General features: G+C 45.6%; 2 protein-coding genes across 6 annotated transcripts in view; one reads left to right on the top strand and one right to left on the bottom strand.

Annotated features, from left to right (window-relative positions):
* CD37 (CD37 molecule) lies at window positions 1–19,420 on the top strand. Of its 2 annotated transcripts, none has more exons than XM_061588782.1 (9): window positions 1–272; window positions 5,666–5,740; window positions 5,940–6,012; window positions 6,487–6,611; window positions 9,460–9,534; window positions 11,321–11,425; window positions 11,833–12,024; window positions 12,889–12,972; window positions 16,939–19,420. In XM_061588782.1, exons 2-9 carry the CDS (start codon window positions 5,675–5,677, stop codon window positions 17,014–17,016), a joined length of 798 nt encoding a protein of 265 aa, XP_061444766.1. In that variant the 5' UTR covers window positions 1–272; window positions 5,666–5,674; the 3' UTR covers window positions 17,017–19,420. The 2 variants fall into 2 exon arrangements, with proteins under 2 accessions (XP_061444766.1, XP_061444765.1); XM_061588781.1 differs by lacking the exon at window positions 1–272 and adding an exon at window positions 618–710.
* An 819-nt stretch (window positions 19,421–20,239) lies between these two features.
* Window positions 20,240–22,604, bottom strand: part of TEAD2 (TEA domain transcription factor 2) — a 29,077-nt gene continuing 26,712 nt past the window's right edge. For all 4 annotated transcript variants that reach the window (XM_061588466.1, XM_061588464.1, XM_061588462.1 and 1 more), the window contains one exon: window positions 20,240–22,099. In XM_061588466.1, the coding sequence (XP_061444450.1) occupies window positions 21,986–22,099 (114 nt within the window). In that variant the 3' untranslated portion in view covers window positions 20,240–21,985. The remainder of the gene's footprint in view (window positions 22,100–22,604) is intronic.

Raw genomic sequence — 22,604 nt, 5'->3', positions numbered from 1 at the left:
TGGGGAAGGTTGGCTGGAAACCGCAGGCTGTGGGTGGAACTCTGGAATCTATTAATTTTTAATATATAAGCCCTGCCTCCTTTGTTGCACTTGCAACCAATGAGAAACTAGAGAAGCAAATGAGGGAGGTGGGCCCCTTTGGGTGGATGAGTGAAGTTTGGAAACTTTGGACCGTCAAAAGAAGAAAAAGAAAAAAAGGGGGGGGTAGAGTTCTGCTGTGGTAGTCTACAAGCAGCAAGGAGAGGCAAAGGACTGTCCGGGTGATAAGGAGGGTACGTCATTCGTATATCTGTTTCTAAACGAACCTTGAGAAGTTTTAGGGAAGAGCATAAATTGGAAAAAGGGAGCTGTTTGAGATGAAAATAGAGCTATGTTAGGGGATTCATCCATGTGAAATCGGGGAACCGGGGGGTGTTGGATATCTGGGATAGGAACTTTTGGTTCTTGGCCCAGATACCCCGACCCCGCCTCAAATATCACGTTGTTGATTAGAGAGGGTTTAGTGAGAGCAAGCGGATTAATTAATCTCTGGTGTATGTGATTGGGCTAGGCTTGGCTGGCTATGTTGATGGGGTACTTATGGAGCAGGAGCTGAGAAGGGATCTTGGGGTGTTATGTTTAGAGAGGCTGCTGAGTCAGAATGGTTCACAGGAGGTGATGCCTGGTGCACCATGGAGTGTAAATGTGGGATGTTCTTGATGCCAACCGAAGTAAGGTTGAATGGGATGGAAGCGCTTTGGGGGCCAAAGCTTGTTTTAGAGAAGAGTTTTGCAGGTTGTGTGACATGGGGGAGAATATGTGATGGGGTATAAGGTAGTCAAAGGGCTGCTTCTATGGGGCACTTAGGAGTTGTTCATGTATAAATGTGGGGAGGGGCACATATATATACCCCTGGTGGGCAGTATGTTGACCCAAGGGACTGTGAGAAAGAGGATCCTAACTGTGTTAATTTGTATTTTAACATTACATTTTGGTAATGACTGTGTGTTCAGGAAAACCAGCACAAACATCTGTCCTTGTCAAAATGCATGTGTGACTGGTGTGTACAAAGTAATTAAAAGTGTATTGTGTAAATGCCTGTGTAGGTGAATGCTGGTATGCTGTGTAGGTGCAAAGGGCCAAGTAATGTTTGTGAATCTATATGTATGAGAACATGCTTGTGCGGACAATCCGAGAAGCTCTTGTGCAACTTGAGACATTCTCATGAGTGTAAATGTGTCACGGAGAGCTTACATAAGTGGTACAGATTGCACATACTTCTGTATGCATAATAATGATGAGCAAAGCTGAAAATGTCTTGCCTGAAATGGGGTGTGAACGAGCAAAATTCTCAACAAAAGTCAAACAAACATGAAAGAAGCATGTGAACCAATCTGGACATGGGCATTGCTGAGTTTTACACTAGAAAGCGCATGTTTAAAAGTATGTAAAATAATTGTGCAAAGGAAACCTCTCATGCAAAGGAGTGAGCTAGTACTTATGCACAAAACTGAGCATATATCCCTGCCCATATATAAACAAGGGAAAAATAACCATATAATTGCACCAACTAATGTTTTCACAAATGAGGGTAGGATATGGATATGTGTGAAAGTGGCACTGTGGTAAATGTGTGTTAGCTCAGCCAGTGGAAAGGCAGAGGAGTGAATCCGTGCATCTAGCATGCAAGATGGCAGTCCTTACATTTGTGGGAGACGATAAAAATCAGTTACAAGAGGAGTGCAGGAAGTGACCCTGTCTTTCTGAGAATCTGTGATGCACAGCATCTTCAAAACCCACCGCTTCCTCTTCTTAGTCTGCTGTGAGATGATATCATCTGTCTTGCTGGCAGGGCTCAGCTCTGAAACATCTTTCCAGTGGTGGGAAGGAACATATGACCTACAAGGAGAATGCCTCTAGCCATGGGTAGAGTGCGTTGTCTTCGCTGCCTAACCGCATGTCTGAACATGAGAAGATCCTTGCTGGATCTGAGCATTCTGCTTTCTACAGTGGCCAACAAAATGCCTTTGGGAAGGCCATGCCCAGGACATGAAGGCAGTAGCCTCTCCCTGCTGCTGCTCCCTGGTAATTCGTACTTAGTTGTACAAGTGGGACCTGCAGCAAAATGTTACAAGGTAGAGTGCCCCTGTTCAGGGTGCCAGCAAGCCAGCCATGCCCTTTTCCAGGATGCTTCATTCCATTTCCCCTCACACCTCGTTTATGTTTCCCCAACTGTCAGTCAGCATTCCATGACCTGCTCAATCCTTGTTGTTGCTGTTATGTGTCCTCGAGTCGATCACGACTTATGGCAACCCTATGAATCAGCGACCTCCAATAGCATCTGTTATAAACCATCCTGTTCAGATCTTGTAAGTTCAGGTCTGTGGCATTCTTTATGGAATCAATCCATCTCTTGTTTGGCCTTCCTCTTTTTCTACTCCCTTCTGTTTTCCCCAGCATTAGTCTTTTCTAGTGAAATGTCTTCTCATGATGTGTCCAAAGTATGATAACCTCAGTTTCATCATTTTAGCTTCTAGTGATAGTGCTGGTTTAATTTGTTCTAACACCCAATTATTTGTCTTTTTTGCGGACCATGGTATCCGCAAAGCTCTCCTCCAACACCACATTTCAAATGAGGTGATTTTTCTCTTATCTGCTTTTTTCACTGTCCAACTTTCACATCCATGCATAGAGATCGGGAATACCATGGTCTGAATGATCCTGACTTTAGTGTTCAGTGATATGTCTTTGCATTTGAGGACGTTTTCTAGATCTCTCATAGCTGCCCTCCCCAGTCCTAGCCTTCTTCTGATTTCTTTATTGTCTCCCTTTTGGTTAATGACTGTGCCAAGATATTGATAATCCTTAACAAATTCAATGTCATTGTCAACTTTAAATTGACATAAATTTTCTGTTGTAATTACTTTAGTCTTCTTGACATTCAGCTGTAGTCCTGCTTTTGTGATTTCCTCTTTTACTTTCATCAGCATTTGTTTCAAATCATTACTGGTTTCTGCTAGTGGTATGGTGTTGTCTGCATATCTTACATTACTGCTATTTCTCCCTCCAATTTTCACACCTCCTTTATCTTGGTCCAATCCTGCTTTCCATATGATATGTTCTGCATATAGATTAAACAAATAGTGATAAAATACACCCCTGTCTCACACCCTTTCCGATTGGGAACCATTCAGTTTCTGCATATTGTCCTTACAGTAGCCTCTTGTCCAAAGTATAGGTTGCTCATCAGAACAATCAGATGCTGTGGCACCCCCATTTCTTTTAAAGCATTCCATAGTTTTTCATGATCTACACATCAAAGGCCTTTCTGTAATCTATAAAGCACATGATGATTTTCTTTTGAAATTCCTTGGTCCTTTCCATTATCCAACATATGTTTGCGATATGATCTCTGGTACCTCTTCGCTTTCTAAATCCAGCTTGAACATCTGACAAGTCTCACTCCAAATATGGTAAGAGCCTTAGTTGTAGAATCTTGAGCATTACTTTACTTGCATGGGATATTATAGCAATAGTTTGGTAATTACTGCATTCCCTTTCTTTGGAATTGGGATGTACAGTATATTAAATGCTTCCAGTCTGTGGGCCATTGTTTTATTTTCCATATTTGTTGACAATTTTTTGTCAAAATGTGGACAGATTCAGTCTCAGTAACTTGTAGGTATGCCATCTGTTCCTGGTAATTTGTTTCTTTCAAGTATTTTAATAGCAGCTTTCACCTCATGTTCTAAAATTTCTGGTTCTTCATCATACAGTTCCTCTGTGAATGAATCTGTCATCCTTGCATCTCTTTTATATAGTTCTTCAGTGTATTGCTTCCATCTTCCTTTTATTTTATCTTGGTCAGTCAGTGTGTTCCCCTGTTGATTATTCAACATCCCTACCCTTGGTTTAAATTTCCCTTTAATTTCTCTAATCTTTTGGAATAGGTCTCTTGTTCTACCTTTGTTGTTGTCCTCTTCTATTTCTTTACAATAACTATTGTAATCGTTCTCTTTGTCCCTATGCACGAGTCGCTGTATTATTGCATTTATGGTTCTGATCGAGTTTCTATCTCCTTTTGCTTTTGCTTTCCTTCTATCTTTATCCATTTTAAGAGTTTCTTCAGTCATCTATTGAGGTTTTCCTCTCTTTTTAACTAGAGGTATTGTCTTTTTGCATTTTTCCCTGATAATGTCTCTGACTTTAATCCATAGTTCTTCTGGTCTCTATCCACTAAATTTAAAGCCTCAAATCTGTTCCTTATTTGATCTTTATATTCTTCTGGGATTTATTTAAATTGTGTTTTGGCATTATGATTGCTTTGTTCTGATTTTCGATATTACTAGTTCATGATCTGTACCGCATTCTGCTCCTGGTCTTGTTTTCGCAGAAAGTATGGAACTTCTCCATCTTCTTCTACCAATTATATAATCAATTTGATTTCCAAACTGACCATTTGGTGATGCCCGCATGTACAGTCGTCTTTTCAGTTGCTCAAAAAATGTGTTTGCAAGAAACAAATTATTGTCTTCACAGAATTCAATAAGTCTCTCTCCTGCTTCATTTCTATCTCCTAAGCCCCATTTTCCTACAATTTCTAGTTCTTCTCTGTTCCCTACTTTTGCATCCCAGTCCCCCATGATTATCAACACATCTTCTTCTGGTGTGTGATCAATTTCTTCCTGTACTTCTGCTTAAAATCTCTCCAATTCCTCTTCTTCTGTGTTTGCCGTTGGAGCATAGACTTGGATGATGGTTACCTCTGTAAACCTTGCGATTCCCATAACATATATATTTGATTCTGCTGCTGAACATTGGGATTCTAAATAGCTAACTAGCTAACTTAACTACGTTTAAGAATGTAGCTTAAAACCTGTGAAACATAAACATCTCATTTTGGAAACATAAGTGGTGCCAGTCCTACATAGTCCTAATGTGTGGTTGTCTTTGTCCACCAGCTTTTTTGATATTGGACTCCATTGCTCTGAGGTTTACGTCAAAGCTTGGAGACAATACAGGCTACAGCAGATTCCACCCCTCTCCTGGGGCCTTCAACAGCAGCTTAATTCATTGGTAGATGAAGCTTCCTACAGCATGGAAATAAATATTATGGTGTGCTAAAGTCTCTAGCTCAAGCTGCTTTTAAAGGCACCGGTGCAATGGCAAGTTAAACATTTGGCAACCCAATGGAAAAGCCTGGAAGAATGGGTGGGACTGTGTTATCACAGGGAACCAGTTGCCAAAAGCCATTGTTGTTATCTACAAGCCCTGGATGACAGCCCTTCAGGGGTGGGGTATAGAGGTTAGAGGAGAGTCTTCTGCTCTCTGTTGACTCCTTCCTTTTCCCCACCTCTACCAGCAAGTCCTGGAATGGAACTGGCAGCCCCAAGGTGAGAGCCTCAGTTTCCCAAGCAACCAAGTGGGCTACTATTATGATTTCACCACTCAGGCTTCTAGGCCCAAGCCCCATCTATATAGAAGGCCTTAAAACACCAAAACAGATTTTTAAAAAGAAGTCGAACTAAAGGGGAAAAAACCCCTCCTCAAGGGATGGGGTGGAGATAACATACATGGATGTAGAGTAAGGTTGGGAGGTGAATGGGCCCTGCCACAAAGAGACCCAACTGAATTTGTGTTTTGTGTCTCTCCTTGACACTCCTGCTTCCCTTCCTCCTCCTCACAGGAAGACACCATGTCTCACAAAGGATGCCTCAGTGTCACAAAGTACTTCCTCTTCATCTTCAATCTCTTTTTCTTTGTGAGTACTTCGGGGAATTGGGGGGGGCAGACTGGCCTGATCCAAGGCTACACGGGGCCATCAGTATGATCCTGGGTGCCCCTTGAGAAGCTCATTTATGAAGGGTGGGAAAAGATTTAAAGAAGGTTGGAAGCAGTGTGCAGTAACATCGATTTATAACCTTCTTTGTCTGTTTTCTCTTCCTCCCCCCCCCCTTCAGATCCTTGGAAGTCTTCTCTTTAGCTTTGGCTTATGGATACTTTTTGACCGGAATAGTTTTGCTTCTGTCCTAGGTGAGTCACACGGAGGGGTGGGTTGTGGTCTCTCAGTCCCATTTCCCCCCTCTTCTTCCTGGTTTGCTAATATTCCTCATTCCCAACTGCCACTGTACCCCACCCTCCAGGGCCACTGGGGAAATCCTTAGGAGAATAAAAGATGGTCCTTTATTACATTCATCCACCAATGATTCCCACCCCTCCCCCAATTGCATGGCCTGGCTAGCCCTAGAGTGTTCTCCTTGTGGCCTCTGTAGGAAAAAGGCAGGGGGGAAGCTCATGGCAGCTCCTGGATAGAACTTTGACTCTTTTGGACATGATCCAACAAACAATTTTTGCTCCCTTGAATCCCTCTACAAGGGGAAGAACAGGGACATTTCCATACAGGTTGCTGAAGAGGTGGATCTTTGAAAAAACTTTCCCACCATCTCTGGCCTTTTCAGTTTTCTCTTGAGCCAGGCTAGACTGATTTGTCTATTTCTCCCTCACCAGGCTCATCATATTATGCCCTAAAGGTCTGGTCTTATATCTTCTGTGGGGTTGGCATCCTCACCATGTTGATTGGATTCCTCGGATGCCTGGGTTCCCTCAAGGAAATCAAGTGTATGCTGGGATTTGTAAGTATGTGCAGAAAGAGAGGCAGCCAGGTTCCTGAAATTCTCTGAGGAAATTCTGGCTTTATTTATCAGATTTATATGCCACCCTTCCTCCTAGAAGGAACCCATAATGGGCTAAAAGCAGGGAATGCTGGGAGCCAGGGCTTTTCTGGAAGCAGGGTCTGGAGTGTTAAGAGTGGGTGAACTGTGGCAGTGAAAAAGCCAAATTTCCTGCTAAGAATTATTAGGAAAGGGACTGAAAGTAAAACAACCAGTGCCTACATGTGTTTATATAAATTTGTTCTATCTGGCTGCATTTAGAATACTGTGTACAGTTCTGGTTGCAGCATTTCAAAAAATATTGTACAGCTAGAAAAGGTGCAAGAAAAGGCAAAAAAAATCTGTGTGTGTGTGTGGTGCTGAGCACCTTCTGTATGAGGAAAGGCTAATGTGTTTGAGGCTTTTTAGTTTCAAAAAGGGTGACTAACAGAGCTATCCTATACATCCAGATGGGAAACCTCCAGCTCACAGGCCAAACGTGGTCTGCCAGACCTTCCCATTTGGCCTGCAAAGCCATTTGGACAAGCTACTCCCATTAAAAATGACATCAGGTATGGGACAGGTGAGGGCAGGGCTTCAAAGGAACAAATAGGAGCTTAAAGTCCTGGCTGCCCTGGGCTCCTTCTGGGAGGAAGGGCAGGCTATACATTTAATAAAATAAATAAAGTCAGCTCCCAATAGTTCCTTTGCTGGAGCAAAGTGTACTCCTACTACCTGTCAGCTGATGGGTTAGAGGGAGTGTGCCTTGCTCCAGGATGAGAAGCGATTTGCATTGAATGGAAGCCACTTCTCCCTCCCCGCTCTGCTCCTTGAACCTTTGAAAATGGGATGTTCAAAGAGCATCAAGAGGCTGTTTGAAAGCCTGGTTTTTGGAGGTTTAAAGAGCAGTGAGGGGCTGCTTGCAAAAGGGCTTTGAAACACCCCATACTGTGCTTTGCAGTTCAGACAATTCTCATGGGGGTAGAAATACACTCTTGCAATATCCTATATGTGTTCAATCCAGGAAGGGTCTAAAACTCCCCCAGCACCCCTGAAAATACCATCGGGGTGGCCACCTGCAACATCACAGAGAGAGCCAATAAACTCACCGAAGTGGGAACACTGTCCCCACCGCCACCAAACAATGTCACAGCGCCCCCACCTGGCTCTGGTGACACGGCCAGAATGATCATGGTACTTGCCAGTCCCTGGTATCATCCTTCCCACCCACTCCCCAACAGCTGACTGCCTCAGACAGCCTGGCAGCCACTCCCATTCCTTTTGTACGCTGTGAGAGGTTTACCCCCTCACAGTCCGGAGAACCTGACGGAACAGACAGCAGCCCTGGGCCCAGTGAGCTCCTGGCCACCCTGCTCAGGGTCCTGTCTTGAGATTAGCTGAAGTCAAATATTAACAGGGGGAAGGAAAGAGAACCCTCTCTGCCACCCTGTAGCAACAAAGAAAAACATGTGGCAAAATCATGGCCTTTATTGATCAGTATCCGGCATGGAGAAGATTCTGAAAAGGGAAGGCATATGTTTGGGGGTGCCCACCAGTCACTCTGGCAAGGAGGAGCATGTGCCTTGGACAGTGGCTTACAGGCACCAGGGCAGCCTGGCTGGACTGTGTCCTCGAACTCTGATCATGCTTCTTGCTTACCTGGATGGAGGATAGAGAGGATGTGTGGGGTGGGGGTGGGGGGGTGCATGCGCATAAACTAGCCTACTGTGCAAAGGTAAAATTCACATGTGCTGCTCTTCCCATTTTTGTCTCTGGCCTTGCCCAGAAGGGATCGCAGCCTTTGGGCTGGAAAAGGCTCCCCACCTTGTTCTTAGGGATTGCACTGGAGCCGTCTTTGTGGAGAGAGCTTCCTGTGCTCTGTGTGTCTGGGCTGCAAGACAAAAAGTGTTGACTTGTGAGTGTTTGTCCAGTAGTGACAACTGTTGGAGTGGCGTGCCTGGCCTTTGTGACCAGAGAGCTTACTTTGGGTGTGTGTGTCTCCCTTGTGTGTGGGAGACAATGTTCCCCACTTTTTGGAGTGGGAAAGGATTGCTCTAATACTGTTCAGACGAGGCACAGTGTTCACAGATACCAAAGGGTCTTGGGTGAGACACGGGAGACACAGTCACAACAGTTTTACTGAGCAGCAAGTGTTTCCTCCTTCCTTTGCTTGTTTCTATGGGGTGCTCTGTCCTGGCATCCCTAGCTGTTGGAGTAAGGGTTGCTGATGGGTGTTTGTGTCTAGCACTCCAAAGCAGGGTAGCTGCTAAAAGGTTCTAGGCAAAGAAGGGTTGGCAATGTGCTCGTGTCCCTTCAGGAATGGGGAACCTGTGGCCCTCCAGAGGCTGTTAGACTCCAACTCCCATCATTCCCAGCCAGAATGCCCAGTAGTTAGGGAGGATGGGAGTTGAGGTCCAACAGCCTCTGGGGAGGGCCGCAGTTTCCCCATCTGGCCTGCTGGGAGTGTTCTGGAGACAGGCTCATGTGTGCAAAGGGCTTCCTTGCTCTGCAAAGTGCCTTTTCACCCTGTCTCCAATCAGCAGAGTTCTCCCTGGTGAGCTCTAAGTGGGCACTATATGAGGCAAGAGGGATACAGACCTGTTGTAATTGATTCTAGATTGTTCTTATTTTTATATGTTTTTCCTGTATTATATTGTGTGATTTTATTGTATCTATGTGTTCACCGCCCAGAGAGCTATTGCTAGTCGGGCGGTATAAAAGTCTAATAAATAAATAAATTAAATAAATAAATGCCATGTGCGCTTTCATCTGGGTTGCAGTAGGACCCTGGCTGAGCCTTGCTGATTTCTCTTGCTCTCTCCCTTGACAGTACTTCGCCTTCCTGCTGCTTCTCTTTATTGCTCAAATCACCATTGGAATCCTCATATACACACAGAGCAAATCGGTGAGTGGCATTTGGAAAAAGGTGTATTTTTTATTTATTTATTAAATTTATCAGTCGCCCATCTGGCTGGCTGTCCAGCCACTCTGGGCGACATACAAAATAAAAACATACAAATACATTAAAAATCTCAACAATAATAATAAAACCTAACCCACCCCAAAAGCGTGCCTGAAGAGCCAGGTCTTCAAGGCCCGGCGGAAGCTCATCATAGAGGGGGCATGGCGGAGATCATTTGTACAACCTCATGCGTCTCTGTCTCATGGGAAAGTCAGTATGGGACTGCCCCAAGGATTTTTTCCACCCTGGACAAAAAAAACATCTGATTATACCCCTTGCCACACACAGTCATTCATAGGCTGTGTACCCCCTATACCAGCCTTTCCCAACCGGTGTGCCTCCAGATGTTGTTGGACCACAACTCCCATCAGCCTCAGCCATTGGCAATGCTGGCTGAGGTTGATGGGAGTTGTGGTCCAACAACATATGGAGGCACACTGGTTGGGAAAGGCTGCCCTATACGTTTAAAGCACATTTCCCTATCACCCAAAACAGAATCCTGGGAACTGTAGTTTGTTAAAGGTGCTGGGAATTGTAGCTCTGTGAGGGATAAACTTCAGTTCCCAGGATTCGTTGGGGGAAGCCATGTGCTTTAAATGTACAGTGTTTCTGGTAGTTGGTCTACACATGCAGTAGAATGAGGTGGCCAATGTGTGAAGATAATAGAATGGACTGTACCACCTCAGCAGGGGGTACCCATTTTTGCGTGCTGCACACTGCTTAATAGTTCCTCTGGAAACAGAAGGCTGAGCACATTGGTTTACCATTTGCAGAGAGCTTTGTTTGGCGGCATAGTCAGAAAGCGTTCAAAAATGTGATTCCTTTGCCATGGTCTGAAGTGGAACATTCTATTCCACCACCTCACAAATCTGCCACCTCATTCCGCTGTGTGTGTAGAGACCAAGACTCAACTTTTCTGCCTGCTGGGGAGCTGAATGGGGAGAGAACTAGCAGGGCACGTGAATGAGGAGAGACTGTGCATGCCCTGTGATCTCCCTTTCCCTCTCCTAGTGCTTGTGACTCACATGCAGGGGAGGGGAGGGTCGAAGCTAGGCTGAAGGCAGACATCCCCCTCCAGCAGTGGATGCACTTTTTCCCTTTTCTTTTTGGCTGAGTGGTGAACTCTGCGTCACCCCACCCCTGCTGTTCTGGCTCTGACTGCATCATAGATTGCCTCTGTTCCCTCTGTCCTTTCAGTCAGACCTTTAGCATTTGAAAAAGCATCGCCAGGCACCCAGGACGCACATACTCTTGATCTATTTATTTGGCAACTTTTATTTTTAAATAAATTATTCTGGAAGAAGGAGGAGTGATTGCCAGAATGGTCAGCTGATCAGCACTCTGTGCAGCCAGTTTCTCCTGGAAATAGGAAAAACCCTGGCTCCTGCCTTCGATTCCCTTTGGGAGTTTGTGGGGTTCAGAGCAGGGTCAGCACTCGGGATAGGTACATCACGCCTAGTTTGGTTTTGAAGGACCCAGGAGTAACTGGGCACTAGGAGTTCCACAACTTTGTTTACAGGTGCTTTGGTTTTTCCCTGCCTGAATCTGGGCAGCTGGCAAGGAAACAACCAGCATCCCTAGATGCCTTTTTTTTCCCGGTCATGCAAGCCTGAGAGGATGCCATGAGTAATGGGATATTGGGCATGCAAATAATTGGAGCATCTTAATCCCCACCTTTGCTACTGTCAGAGAGCTTGCTTTTTAACCTTTCTCTTCTGTTACCATGCAGCTCAACTCACAGGTCGGTAAATATGTAAAACACATAATTGCAGACTATGGGACACATAGCCCACCCTTGGATCAGGATGAGAGCTGGGATTTTGTGCAAGAGCAGGTAAGACACTTGCCTCAAAAAGAAACATTCACCCCAATTTTCTGTAGCCTGTTGATACCTCCTGCTAGCTCTGGTCTTGTTCATGGGTGGCTTTAGTTTTTCACCTATACTATTATTACCTTAAATTTATATCCAGCTTTTCTTCCATCATGGCACAAAAGGCAGAGAATACAAGGGCTCCCATAATGGTCCCGCCTCCAGGCACTTACCAGACCCAGACCTGTTTCAGTAAGATGGCTGCCTCTCAAGCCTACCAATTGCTTCCTGGGTCTTTTTCCTCTGCTGGCTCTGTCTGTCACAGGAAGATGAGAAGCCATGGCTCTTGCAGAATGGACAGTTCCTTTACCTGGACAAGGAAGCTTTCCTTCCCATCCCCAACTGTCTTCCTCTCTCTTCTCCCGCCCCAGCTACAGTGCTGTGGATGGATGACCTACACGGACTGGATGGAGAACAGCGCAGTCAAAAACTCCTCTTACAGGCTCTATCCCTGCTCCTGCCGTAATGGCTCTCAGTCCGGCCAGTCGGAGACCAACAGCACAGCAAGCCTCAAGCTTTCAGACTTCTGCGAAGCTGAGGTACAGTGGCCAGTGCACAAGGAGGTGAGTAGCCTAAGCACTGTGGCCAGGTTGGGGGCGGGGAGGGAGCCTGCAACAATCTCTGCTCAAAATTCTAAGCTGCTTGAGCTTAAAAACAAGTAAGAAAATGGACAACTGAGGGAGCATCATGCTAGAGCTTCATAAAATGATGCATGACTTTGGAGAAAGTGGGTAGAAAGAGCTCTCGCTCTCGCTGTCCCCCTCCCTCCCTCCCTCCCCCCCATCCCCCATTCTAGAATTCCAAGTCACCCAGTGAAATTGATCGGCACTCAGGACACACAAAACAAAATGCCTTTTCACGCACTGCACAATTAATTCGGAATCCACTCCCACTCAGTGTGGGAAACAGTGGTGCAGTAAGATCACGTTAGACCTGGGACTTACTGATCTTTTCAGGTAGGGGGAGAGGGCTGCTTTTTAGATTGTGACTTGTATTGTTTCACTTACTTCGAACTTCAGCAGGCCAGCTCTGCTGTGTTTTGGAGCCGTCCTGCTCATTCTGCTGAGTAGGGCCCTGGACTTCTGCCCTAAAATCCTTCCCCAATGGCATCACTGCTTGGGACAGCCACTGGTTTGGATGGCTGTAAATGGGGATTAGACCAGTTCAAGGCAGATAAGACTCGGAGTGGCTATTGGCATAATTAAATGGAACCGCTGCACTCAGTAGCAGTTTATCTCTGAACACAAAGTATAGTGTGTGTGTGTGGGGGGTTTAATATTGCCTTCTAGCCCTGCAAATGAACTTCCTGGATGCATCTGGTTGGTCTCTGGGAAGCAGAATGCTGGCTTTGATGGCTCTTCTTACATTCTCAAATCACACACACACAGATGCCCTTTTTTAAAAAATGAACTTTTATCCAATCACAGGGCTGCATGAACAGCGTCCAGATCTGGCTCACAAACAATATAATCACCATTGTGGGGATCTGCCTTGGGATTGCTCTCTTGGAGGTAAGAGGTTTTGGCGAGCCACTGCAGGTTGCTACAGCTGCATTTCCAAGTAGTTATGCAAGGAGTGAAAGTGCAAGAAGGGCAAAGTGGTGGGGAGCCAATCTGGCCCTTCTGCTGATGCATTTGCACCACGCCAGCTTCCCTACTGCCTCGTCCCTTCCCTTGTTCTTCCCGGTAAGCAGCAGCGATTCAGCTGTTGGAAGGTCGGGTGAGCCCAACTGCCCCACCATGCTGTCCAATACTGGCCATTGCTAAGTCCCCACTCAAAAGCTTTTGGAGCTATTTATCTTTCGTTCTTCCCCATCTCACATTAGGAGATTCTAGGTGAGGTGTGGAGAACCCTTGACCCTCCAGATGTTGCTACGCTATAACTCCCATGAACCATAACTAGCACAGCCAATGGCCAGGGATGATGGGAACTGTAGTTCAGCAACATCTGGAGGGCCAAAGGTTTCCCACACATGCTCTAGACCAGCCTTTCTCAACTAGTGGGCCACCAGATGTTGTTGGACCACAACTCCCATCAGCCTCAGCCAGCATTGCCAGTGGTCAGGAAAGATGGGAATTGTGGTCCAACACATCTGGTGGCCCACTAGTTGGGAAAGGCTGCTCTAGATCTTCACTTCTGTTACCTCTACTGACCTACAGTAATGTTTCTCCTCTGTAGAATTATAAGTGGTCGAGGGGAGGTTCTTACTTTGTTGCTGCAGTTTGATCAGAGACCTGAGGGTGTTTCCGATATTAAGGAAAAGGGGAGGTGTGTCAGTGCTGCAACCCAAGGCATGTGCCACCCAAAGGTGCTGCTGAGAAACATTGCAAGTGGTATCTTCAATGCAGTTCCAGTCTTAACCATCAAGTGCTCCTGACCGATGGCAGAATTGTTATGTGGATGAGAGAAATGGGGGCCTGCACTTTCCCCTCCTCATCCTAACCTTTCTTGTAGTTCCTGCAGCTACTCTGCATGGTACTGATCAGCGCACTAGAGCACAGGGACTTGCATAGTGGTGGCTCCCAGGAGATCCTCTACTTCCCCAGCAGGTGGCAGATTGGAGTGTATTTGTGTGTATGCATGGATGTTGCTTTCTGCCTGCCTTGTTATGATAGCTGCATGCATTTGCGTCTGCCTGTGCTGGGGCGGGTGTTTTTTACTTCTGTCTCCTTTTATCTCCCCCCTCCCCCCACAATCCATTTTGTGTGGGCTGTATTTTTATTGCTGATGCATGGTTTTTGTCTTGTGCCTGTAGTGGCTATCAAAACTAATATCTCAAGATCATCATGTATTGCTTGTGTATTCACAAGGTGGATCCTTGATCTGTGCTTCCCCTAAGTTTTCATTAATATCCTAGGGCTGTGTATGGAGGTTTTGTCTTTTTGGGGAGGTGAGATTCTTCTTTTCTGGGTTGGGGATGGTGGCAGAATTTGGGGTGGGTGGGTTATAGACAGCTTAGTTTGGAGGACTGCATTTGGCTCTGCTGCTCCCATATTTAGGGAAAGTAAATGACAGTTCCTAGTGCAGCTGCTAAGCCAAGCCAGCTGACATTTAAAAAAGTTTAACACATGGCATATAACCAAGGCTTTGGTGTTAAGTGATGGAGTGCAGTGCTATTTAAACAACACTGATTAGGATATGGGGAGTTTGATTTTCCCCTGTTAAGATTAAGCTATTGGGCAGGAGGAGCATTGCTCGCCATTTAAAGATCTCGGGGCATGCACCTGTGACACAAATTTGCATAATATTTGCATATGCATAGATGCCTCTGGGAAAATTTTGGCTGCAAAGCTATCATACATTTAAAGCACATGATTTCCCCCCTAAGATGGTGGGTGTCTGGGATCTTACTGGAACTGCACATTAATATACGCCCAGCCTCCTAATAAGCATTTTTTAAAAATAAAAGTTTTAAAAAGGAGGTGAGGAGAGGCATTTGATCCAGGGCCTGCTGGGCCACTCCTAATCATACCACGGCTAACAGGAGCCAGAGTCACCATGGTTCAGGAAGGCCTGTGTAGTGGGATCCAAGCTCGAAAAGAAGAGCTTTAAAGCTCCTTCTCCTCTTGCCTGACTACTCCCTTGGCACCCAGGCTTGGGCAGCAGGGATTCCTCCTCTGCCGTCTTTCTGGCTGTCTTTGCTGCTGCTTCTAGCCACTGCCAGCAGCTGGCAGACTATCTCCTCTCTCTAGCTATTTGGGCCTTTATATAGTATGCTATGTGATCTGCACCTGCCCAGTATGGACACGAAGACTACCCTGCCACACCAACAGTGCTGGGCCAAGGCCAGCTGCACAGTGTTTGCATGCTTTGTCTGTTGGCTTCTACAGTTATGCATAAAAACGGGCTGTGTCTTGTGGCTCTTAACACTCCCTGCCGTGTGTTCAGGCATGTCTGTAAATGTGATGTTCTGGTTGGGTTGGCTGCATTAAAGCAACACACAATGGAGCAAGCAATTGCATGGCTTCCTCAATGCTCCTTTCTAGTTGCCCTTCATGCCTACATCCCAGTAACTCTCCCAAGCCTCACCTATCTCCCCTTCTAATTTTTTTTTTAAATCCTTTTGCTATTTGCTGCACAGGGACATCTGCTTGGAGTATTGGCAAGGTAATTACTCCAGGCCAAGTGGGAAGGCTGAGCTTTCCTGTGCCTGGGGGGGGGAGTTAGCTGCTGCAAATCTGTCTGTATGAGCACCTCCTTTCCCTCCACTACCCCCCTCTCCTCCTTGCAGGTAAATGGCATGTACCTGTCCTGTGTGCTGTTTGGAGAAAGGAGCTTTGGCACCCCCAAGGGGCAAGGAGAGGAAGTATACAAGGAACCTGAGCCTACCAACAGGGAGAGCTAAAGAGAGAGAGAGAGAAGAGAGAGAGGACACACACAGCACAGAACAATAAAGAACCTTTGCAAAAATAATCAAAATGCAACAGGGAGTTCGGAGTTCAGAGTGGTTATTTCTAGGGAAGGAGAATATGGGGTGGTTGGTTATTCCCCTGCAAATTATTAGTGATGGCCCTCCCTGCTCCCTCCAAGATGCACACAGCACTGTTCTGATCTCTGCAAGGACCTTCCATTCTTAGGGCCCCAAGCCAGGATTAAGATCCAGCAACTCTTTGGAATTCCAGGTCTCAGATCTGGAGCAAGTAAAAAAGAAAAGAAAAGATAAGCACCTGCCTTGCATGCCTCTCATGGCAGGAATGAGATTATTGAAACCAGGGAAATTTCTTCTGTCTCTTAGCCACTATAGTACCCTGTTCTTGAAGAGGTGACCTACCGCTGCCCTGTCTGAACTCCTCCAGCCAGCCCTCTTGGACTCCTGTCAAGGACTCTGCATGTGTCTGAGCTGTTCAAAATGGCTTCTGGTCTGGCTGTGGTACAGGCAGCTTGTGTGTATGTGTGGGTGGGCGGGTTGAAATGCCTCTGATGCTCCTCCAGCAACTCCTACCTCAGCCTGTGCTGAGGTGCCCTGAGTTGAGGTACAAGGTGTTACACAGTGAAATGGAGCGCATGGGTGGACAGGCGTCATAACACAACTGAGTAGATAGTGTTCAAAGGAGATGCGGCTTCATGTTCAGCCACTTCTATGAACACCATGGACAACCTCTTGAGCAAGGCCTTCCCTCTCCCAACCTCAAAAGTTTCCATGTGAAAAATGGATTTTGTCTTATTGGGGCTGCTGGAAAGATAAATGAAGGTTTTCCTTTAAAAAACACCACCTTCCTCTGCTGGATAATATGCTCTGTAGATGCTGAAGCTTTTCCTTCAGTCTAAACCAGCTTTCTGTGGGGTGAGTTGGATGGGGGAGATTAATGAAGTGAGTGAGAGGTAAGGAATCTTGTTTGCATTGCTGTCCCCATTGAGATCCACCTTTTGGGTTACCAGTGCCCCAAGGATATGCAGTTTGGGCTGACCCCTTTGGTGTCAGCAGTGGTGTGACAGCAATATGAATCCTCTTTAACAAGTTTTCTCTCTTCCCACAGCTTTCCCTCATGACGCTATCGATGTTTCTGTGTAGGACCTTTGGTCCCAACTATGACAAGCTCACTCGCTATTCCTAGGAGGTGACTCTCCACTTCCCAGACTTTTAGGGGGCAGCATCGGAAACCATCCCTTTCAATTCAAACATCCAGCTTCAGGAGTTTAAAATAGTGTTGGCAGGACTGCAAGGTGCCTTGGATGGTTCTCTACCTAATATTTTCTTGTAGAGAGATAAGATTTGTTCTACCTTATTATTGGTAAATGAAACTAAACTTTCAGGAATTGCAGGCACCAGGAGAAATGGAAAGTGCAATACCCTGCAACGCTCTTAATACAGCTAAACAGGTAATTTAGCTCTTAGACCACTCTCAAACCCATAAGTTTATCCATTGTTAAATTTGCTGTCGCAGAGATCTAGTTGCTACATTTTCATATTACTTTGTCTCTGGATGTTCAATTTCTTACGTTCAAGGGTTGAGCCTGCTGCAGCATAAACTGTGTGGTAGCAAATAAACCACTGCAAGGATCCAGCAAATTACAAAACATTGTAATCTTGGAAAGGAAATGTGTTTTTTTTAAAAAAGGTTTTTTTTAAAACTATTTTATTGACCATTCGATAAACATTCTTAATAGGGTTGCTTTGGTATGAATGCTAGAAATCCTGCCCTAAATTCTACCAAAACAAAGCTGGTATTAAAATGTTTAAATTTTAAAAATGGCAATATACCTTTGAGTTTAACAACTTTGGCAGTGAAACAAGAAAGGTAGTGAGATGCTGGATGATGAACCATGTATTAAGGAGATGATGTTCAGAGTGCTTCTAGGGTGCATGTTTTTCAGTCCATGTAGGCGTTAATGCAACATTCCAAGTCAAGATATGGAACATGTGCCCCCCTCTGATGTTGCTGGACAAAACTCCCATCATCCTTGACCATTGGCCATGCTAGCTGGGAATTGATGAAAACCTCTGGAGGTCCATAGTTTTCCCAATCCTGGATTTAAGTGCTAGGGAAGGTTTATACAAAGACATTCCTATTGTGTCCAGACCTGCTGTATGAAATTTTTGTAATCTAGTGTTTGCCCTGTTGTATTGAAGCCCCTAGCCCAGATGAGAGCACCCTGTGACGCTGCGGAAGTTGGACTCGAACTCCTACTAGCCCCAGCCAGCATGGCCAATGTTCAGGGATGATAGGAGTTATATTCCAGCAATATGTGGAGAGCCACAGGTTGTCTGCTCATGCTGTTGTCATCTTGACTTGATTTGACTGGTACATGCTGAAAATGCCTTAGGTGAAAAAGTCCCTTTCAAATTGCAAGAAAATTTCCTACCTTTGTTCCAAGGCTCTTCACTAATGCACCACCACAATTTCCCCCTCCCATTTTTTATTTGTAATTCTATTATTGCACATTTTAAGTGTGTTGGCTTTCCCTTCCTTAAATGCTTTGTCCAATTTTTTTTTTATCACAAGCCCTACAGTCTAACCCCTGCCCCCAGGTAGCTTCTAGTACAGGGGTGGGGAACATTTGCTCCTCCAGATGATGTTGGACTCCAACTCCCATCAGCCTCAAGTAGCATAGTCCATGGTCAGGGATGATGGGAGTTGCAATCCAACATATGGACAGCCACAGGTTACCTATCTGTCCCAGTTAGGAACTACCAGTGACTGTTGTCAGCTTTGGTAAAGGCTTCATCTACTTCAGTAGCCAGGGACAGGCCAACACCTAAATTCCCAGGGAGGGAGGAAACCTTTGCTTGTCCTGGATATATGTGAGTGCACAGGGCTGTCTGCCGATTTAGGAGGGCTCCCGTTTTTGTTGATGGCCTAACTTGGAGATGGAATAGCAAGAACAGGACTCCAAGCAGATGGGTCTAGCTGCCATTTTAGTTTTTCACAATTCCTCAAATGAAGTGTTGATTTGAGGCATTGTGGGAAATTTAAAATAGCCGCTAAAGCCACCCACCTGTCCTCTTCGGAGAAGCAAGCCAGAAACACTTTTTTTAAAAAAAAAAATGGGCCCAGGACAGGTGTTTGTAGTGAGGCATATAAGGTCTTGGTAGCTGCCCAAGTATGTCAGGTTCTGACACCAGGCTTGTATACACATGGGTGCTCTTCCTGAGCTTTGGATGGAGATATGTTAGCTGCCTACTCCTCCCCCTGATCTTGGTAACCATTTGGAATAGTTAAGTTCAGCTCAAAGCCAGTGACCAATTGTTAGTCATGACTTTGTATTCTACTCTACTTGGTTATAGCTGTAAGGTGTCAGGTGGGAAAACCTACTTCTAACTCTTGCTGCATGTGTGTATGTATTTATATATTTGATAGAGTAGAATCATGAGGGAACATGGGGGATGTTGGTGGAATGAGGTACGCATAAAAATGTCACCTTCCTCCTTTGCTTGTTCTTTTTTGTTCTTAACGTATTTGAGGCTAGGGTGTTTTTTTGTACTCTCCCATTTTGTAAATAAAAAATTATATCCATAAATGGTCAATTTTTCTTCTTTTGGAGATGTGAAAAAGCTAACAAGATGGCTGCTAGAAAGAACACCTAAACAGGCATTGGTCATCTAATGCCAATCAAGTAACAGGTAAGACTAACCCAACTGGAGTAAGGGGTGTGGCTAAAGTGCATTCTTAGCCCCACCTCTTCCTCCAGTTGGCTGGTCTAGCCTGATTGGCTGCTTTTGAGTCACAAAGGAGCCTTCCGAGAGACAACAGATAGTGGGGGTTGTATGTACAGCAGGCTGCTAGGAAGGTGGTACCTTGGCCCAAACCTGGCCTGTGGCAGATCTAGTCCTGACAACTACAAGTCGTACTTTTGAAGGAATTTCTTCTTCATCCTGCTGGCTTACAGCTCTTTCACAAACGGTAAGTGCTGGTGCTTCTTTTGATTTCTCTGACCATGGCAGTCATTGACTACGGCAAGGGTGGGGAACCTTTGGCCCTCCAGATGCTGTTGAACTATAGCTTTCATCAGCCTTGAAAATTAGCCATGTTGGCTGGGGTCAATGGGAGATGCAATTCAGGAACATCTAGAGGGCCAAAGGTTCCCCATCCCTTGACTATGCCATCTGGTTTCTATGGCTGGGTGCTCTCCAAGATCAAAACCAAAAGAAGAGTTAAGTCTTCTCAAACTTGTCTGCTAATAAATCCTCCAACTCCCAAATAGTCAAATCTGTGATGGCAGACACAAATCTACAGGGACATTGTTTCTTTGTATGTTCCATAACAACTAGCTGAAGAGGAAAACAAAAGTCTGGATACCTTCCCATCACTTTGCTGTGAAGCCACACAAACTTCCACATTATGTCAAAATAAACTTTATGCAAGATCACATCATTTCCCCCACAAGGTGGGAGACAGCTGCAACCTTGTGAATGGCAAGAAGGGCGGGGGAAGACAGAGAAGGGTTGTATATAAAGTGCAGGCAGTCTCATAAACACCACACTTTAAACAGCTTAGCTCAGTCTCACACTTTGCTTCATCTCAGGTTGGGTCTAAACAAGCAGCAGAACAAGGTGGCAGAATACGCTGTGTTACTTCCCAATTTGTGTAACTGTAGGGCAGTGAAAAAGCTGCCTTAGACAGAGTGAGTCCCTCAGTCCATCTAGCTCAGTATTGTGCAAGCTGACTGGCAGCAGTGAGCTGGGGTTTAAGACGGGTCCCTGACTCATCTGGACATGTTAGGGATTGAACCTGACACTTTCTGCATGAGAAGTGTGTGCTCTACAGCCCCTTCCCAAGCAGGTGGGCAAATTACAGCTTTTGTCCTAATTTCATGGAAATGACAGGGAAGGGCACTGGTATGTGGCCCCCAACAGATTGATGCTGTGGAAGTGTGGCCCTCAACTACTACCTACAATGGTAGTACAGAACCTTTTTTCTGTTATTTTCAGCTCAAATATAAGTCTGGGAAATTAGATTTGAGTGCTTCCCTATCTAAAACTATGTAAGCAGAAAATGGACACTGCAGAGAGAGAGCTGCAGTAGAACTTTTCTCTCTGGGGTTGCTGCTACTCTTGCAAGGAGTTTATGCCTAGGAATTAAAAACAGTATCACCTGCCTGTGGTTTGTAGCATTTGCAGGCCACACCAGCCCTTCTGTTACCTCACTATGCTGCATGGGTAGATGAAGCCCAAATCTCTTGGGAGGCAATATGCCTCCACTGCCAATGAGACAGGGAGTTAGGCTGCAATCCTAACCTCACTTATGTGGGAGTAAGCGCCACTGAATTCTACAATAGGACTTGTTTCTGTGGACATTGTTTGAAGCAACACCAAATTAGGCCTAGTACTCTCAACCATCAGAGACTGATTTCTGGGTGTACTGCCAGAGACTCCAAGAAGCTCATCTGATGACGCTCCTTCATACCAAAAACCCTGCACATAGAAAACTAGCTTTTGTATGGAGGAGTCTTATCATGTGGAACACCCCCTCCCCCCAGGTGAAGTGGTATAGCCAAGACACAGGTTTACAGCTTACACCTCATTCACACAGGTAAGTTACATCAAACTCTGGCCTGATTATAAAAACAGCAGTAGTAGGAAATGCCACATCTTGTGACAATGGAGTGTGCGGAATCCCAGCCATGCAATCATGAGGGGAAAGGTTGTTGGGGAAGGTCTGTAATGACACTTGTAGAATAGAGGTTAACTCCTGTTCACACAGCACAAGGGACTACTGCTTGACTGGGGGGGGGGGGGAAGCCAGCCCTTTCATAAGTATTACTGCTTGACGGCTCTGTGGTTGCAGCAGAACAATGCGGTTGCCATGGTTATGAGATCATCCACTGAATAACAGCAGTTGTTCTGGGCTTGGGCTTTGAGCCTAGTTTTGTGGCCATCAGAGAGACAGAGAGAGACAAAAGGATATCCATTGGAAAAAATCAGTTGTTGGGTGTAGCTGTGATTGCCATGGGACAGATAAGCCACAATCATTGGAGGCTCAGCAGTTGTCATAGCAGTTCATTCACCAGGCTGTAGGTCTCCTGGTGGGATAAGAGCAGGCGGGTAGCCTGTTTTTCAGCAGGGTGGTGGATAAAAGTTGTTCATCAGTCCCGGCCCAGCCGGTAAATGTGGTGCTGCGCTCCCCGCTCGCTGGCAGACACCTCAAACACAAAGGCCACACATAGTAGTAACTCCTGAGTTTCTTGATCCCGCAAAACCTGTTGAGTGGAGGAGAGGATAGATTTTATGTTAAAGTTTCATAATGGAGCAAGGAGACAAGTTAGCCCATCTGCAGGAGCATACACCTCATGGGGTTTTCCTAAACCTCTCCACAGGGAACTTGCCACAACCCATGAAGGAAATCTGAGGGGCCCCTGCTGTAGGGGTGCTTCCATCTTTACTTACTTCCCCATTTTGCTTTATCAGGTCCCCCCTCTCTCTTATGGCTGGTTCACACATTGCAGAATGCACATATAAATGTTGCCACCCAATTAGAAGAAATCAAAGTCCATCAACTGCATTGAGTTTTACGCTGTGAAATGATTACATCTGCCTATGTTTCCATATGAGAACATATCGCTCCAAAGAGCACACTATTATAGGATGGATGCACAGATCACAGCCAGCATAATCTTAGAACACTGTTCTTCAGACTTAGGTCCCCAGATGTTGCTGGACTACAACTCCCACAATCCTTGGCCAAGTTGGCCAGGGTTGATGGGA

Source organism: Rhineura floridana, chromosome 11 (genome assembly GCF_030035675.1).
Source record: "Rhineura floridana isolate rRhiFlo1 chromosome 11, rRhiFlo1.hap2, whole genome shotgun sequence".
Classification (NCBI taxonomy): domain Eukaryota; kingdom Metazoa; phylum Chordata; class Lepidosauria; order Squamata; family Rhineuridae; genus Rhineura; species Rhineura floridana.
This window is presented reverse-complemented; position numbering and strand designations above follow the sequence as displayed.

What these genes read in the sequence shown, in the direction of transcription:
- CD37 (XM_061588781.1), top strand. Translation starts at nt 672, where the DNA reads ATGGAGTGTAAATGTGGGATGTTCTTGATGCCAACCGAA. An exon ending in TCAAGTGTATGCTGGGATTT is followed by an intron (nt 6,612 to 9,459) that starts GTAAGTATGTGC and finishes CTCCCTTGACAG; the next exon opens with TACTTCGCCTTCCTGCTGCT. An exon ending in TTGGGATTGCTCTCTTGGAG is followed by an intron (nt 12,973 to 16,938) that starts GTAAGAGGTTTT and finishes CTCTTCCCACAG; the next exon opens with CTTTCCCTCATGACGCTATC.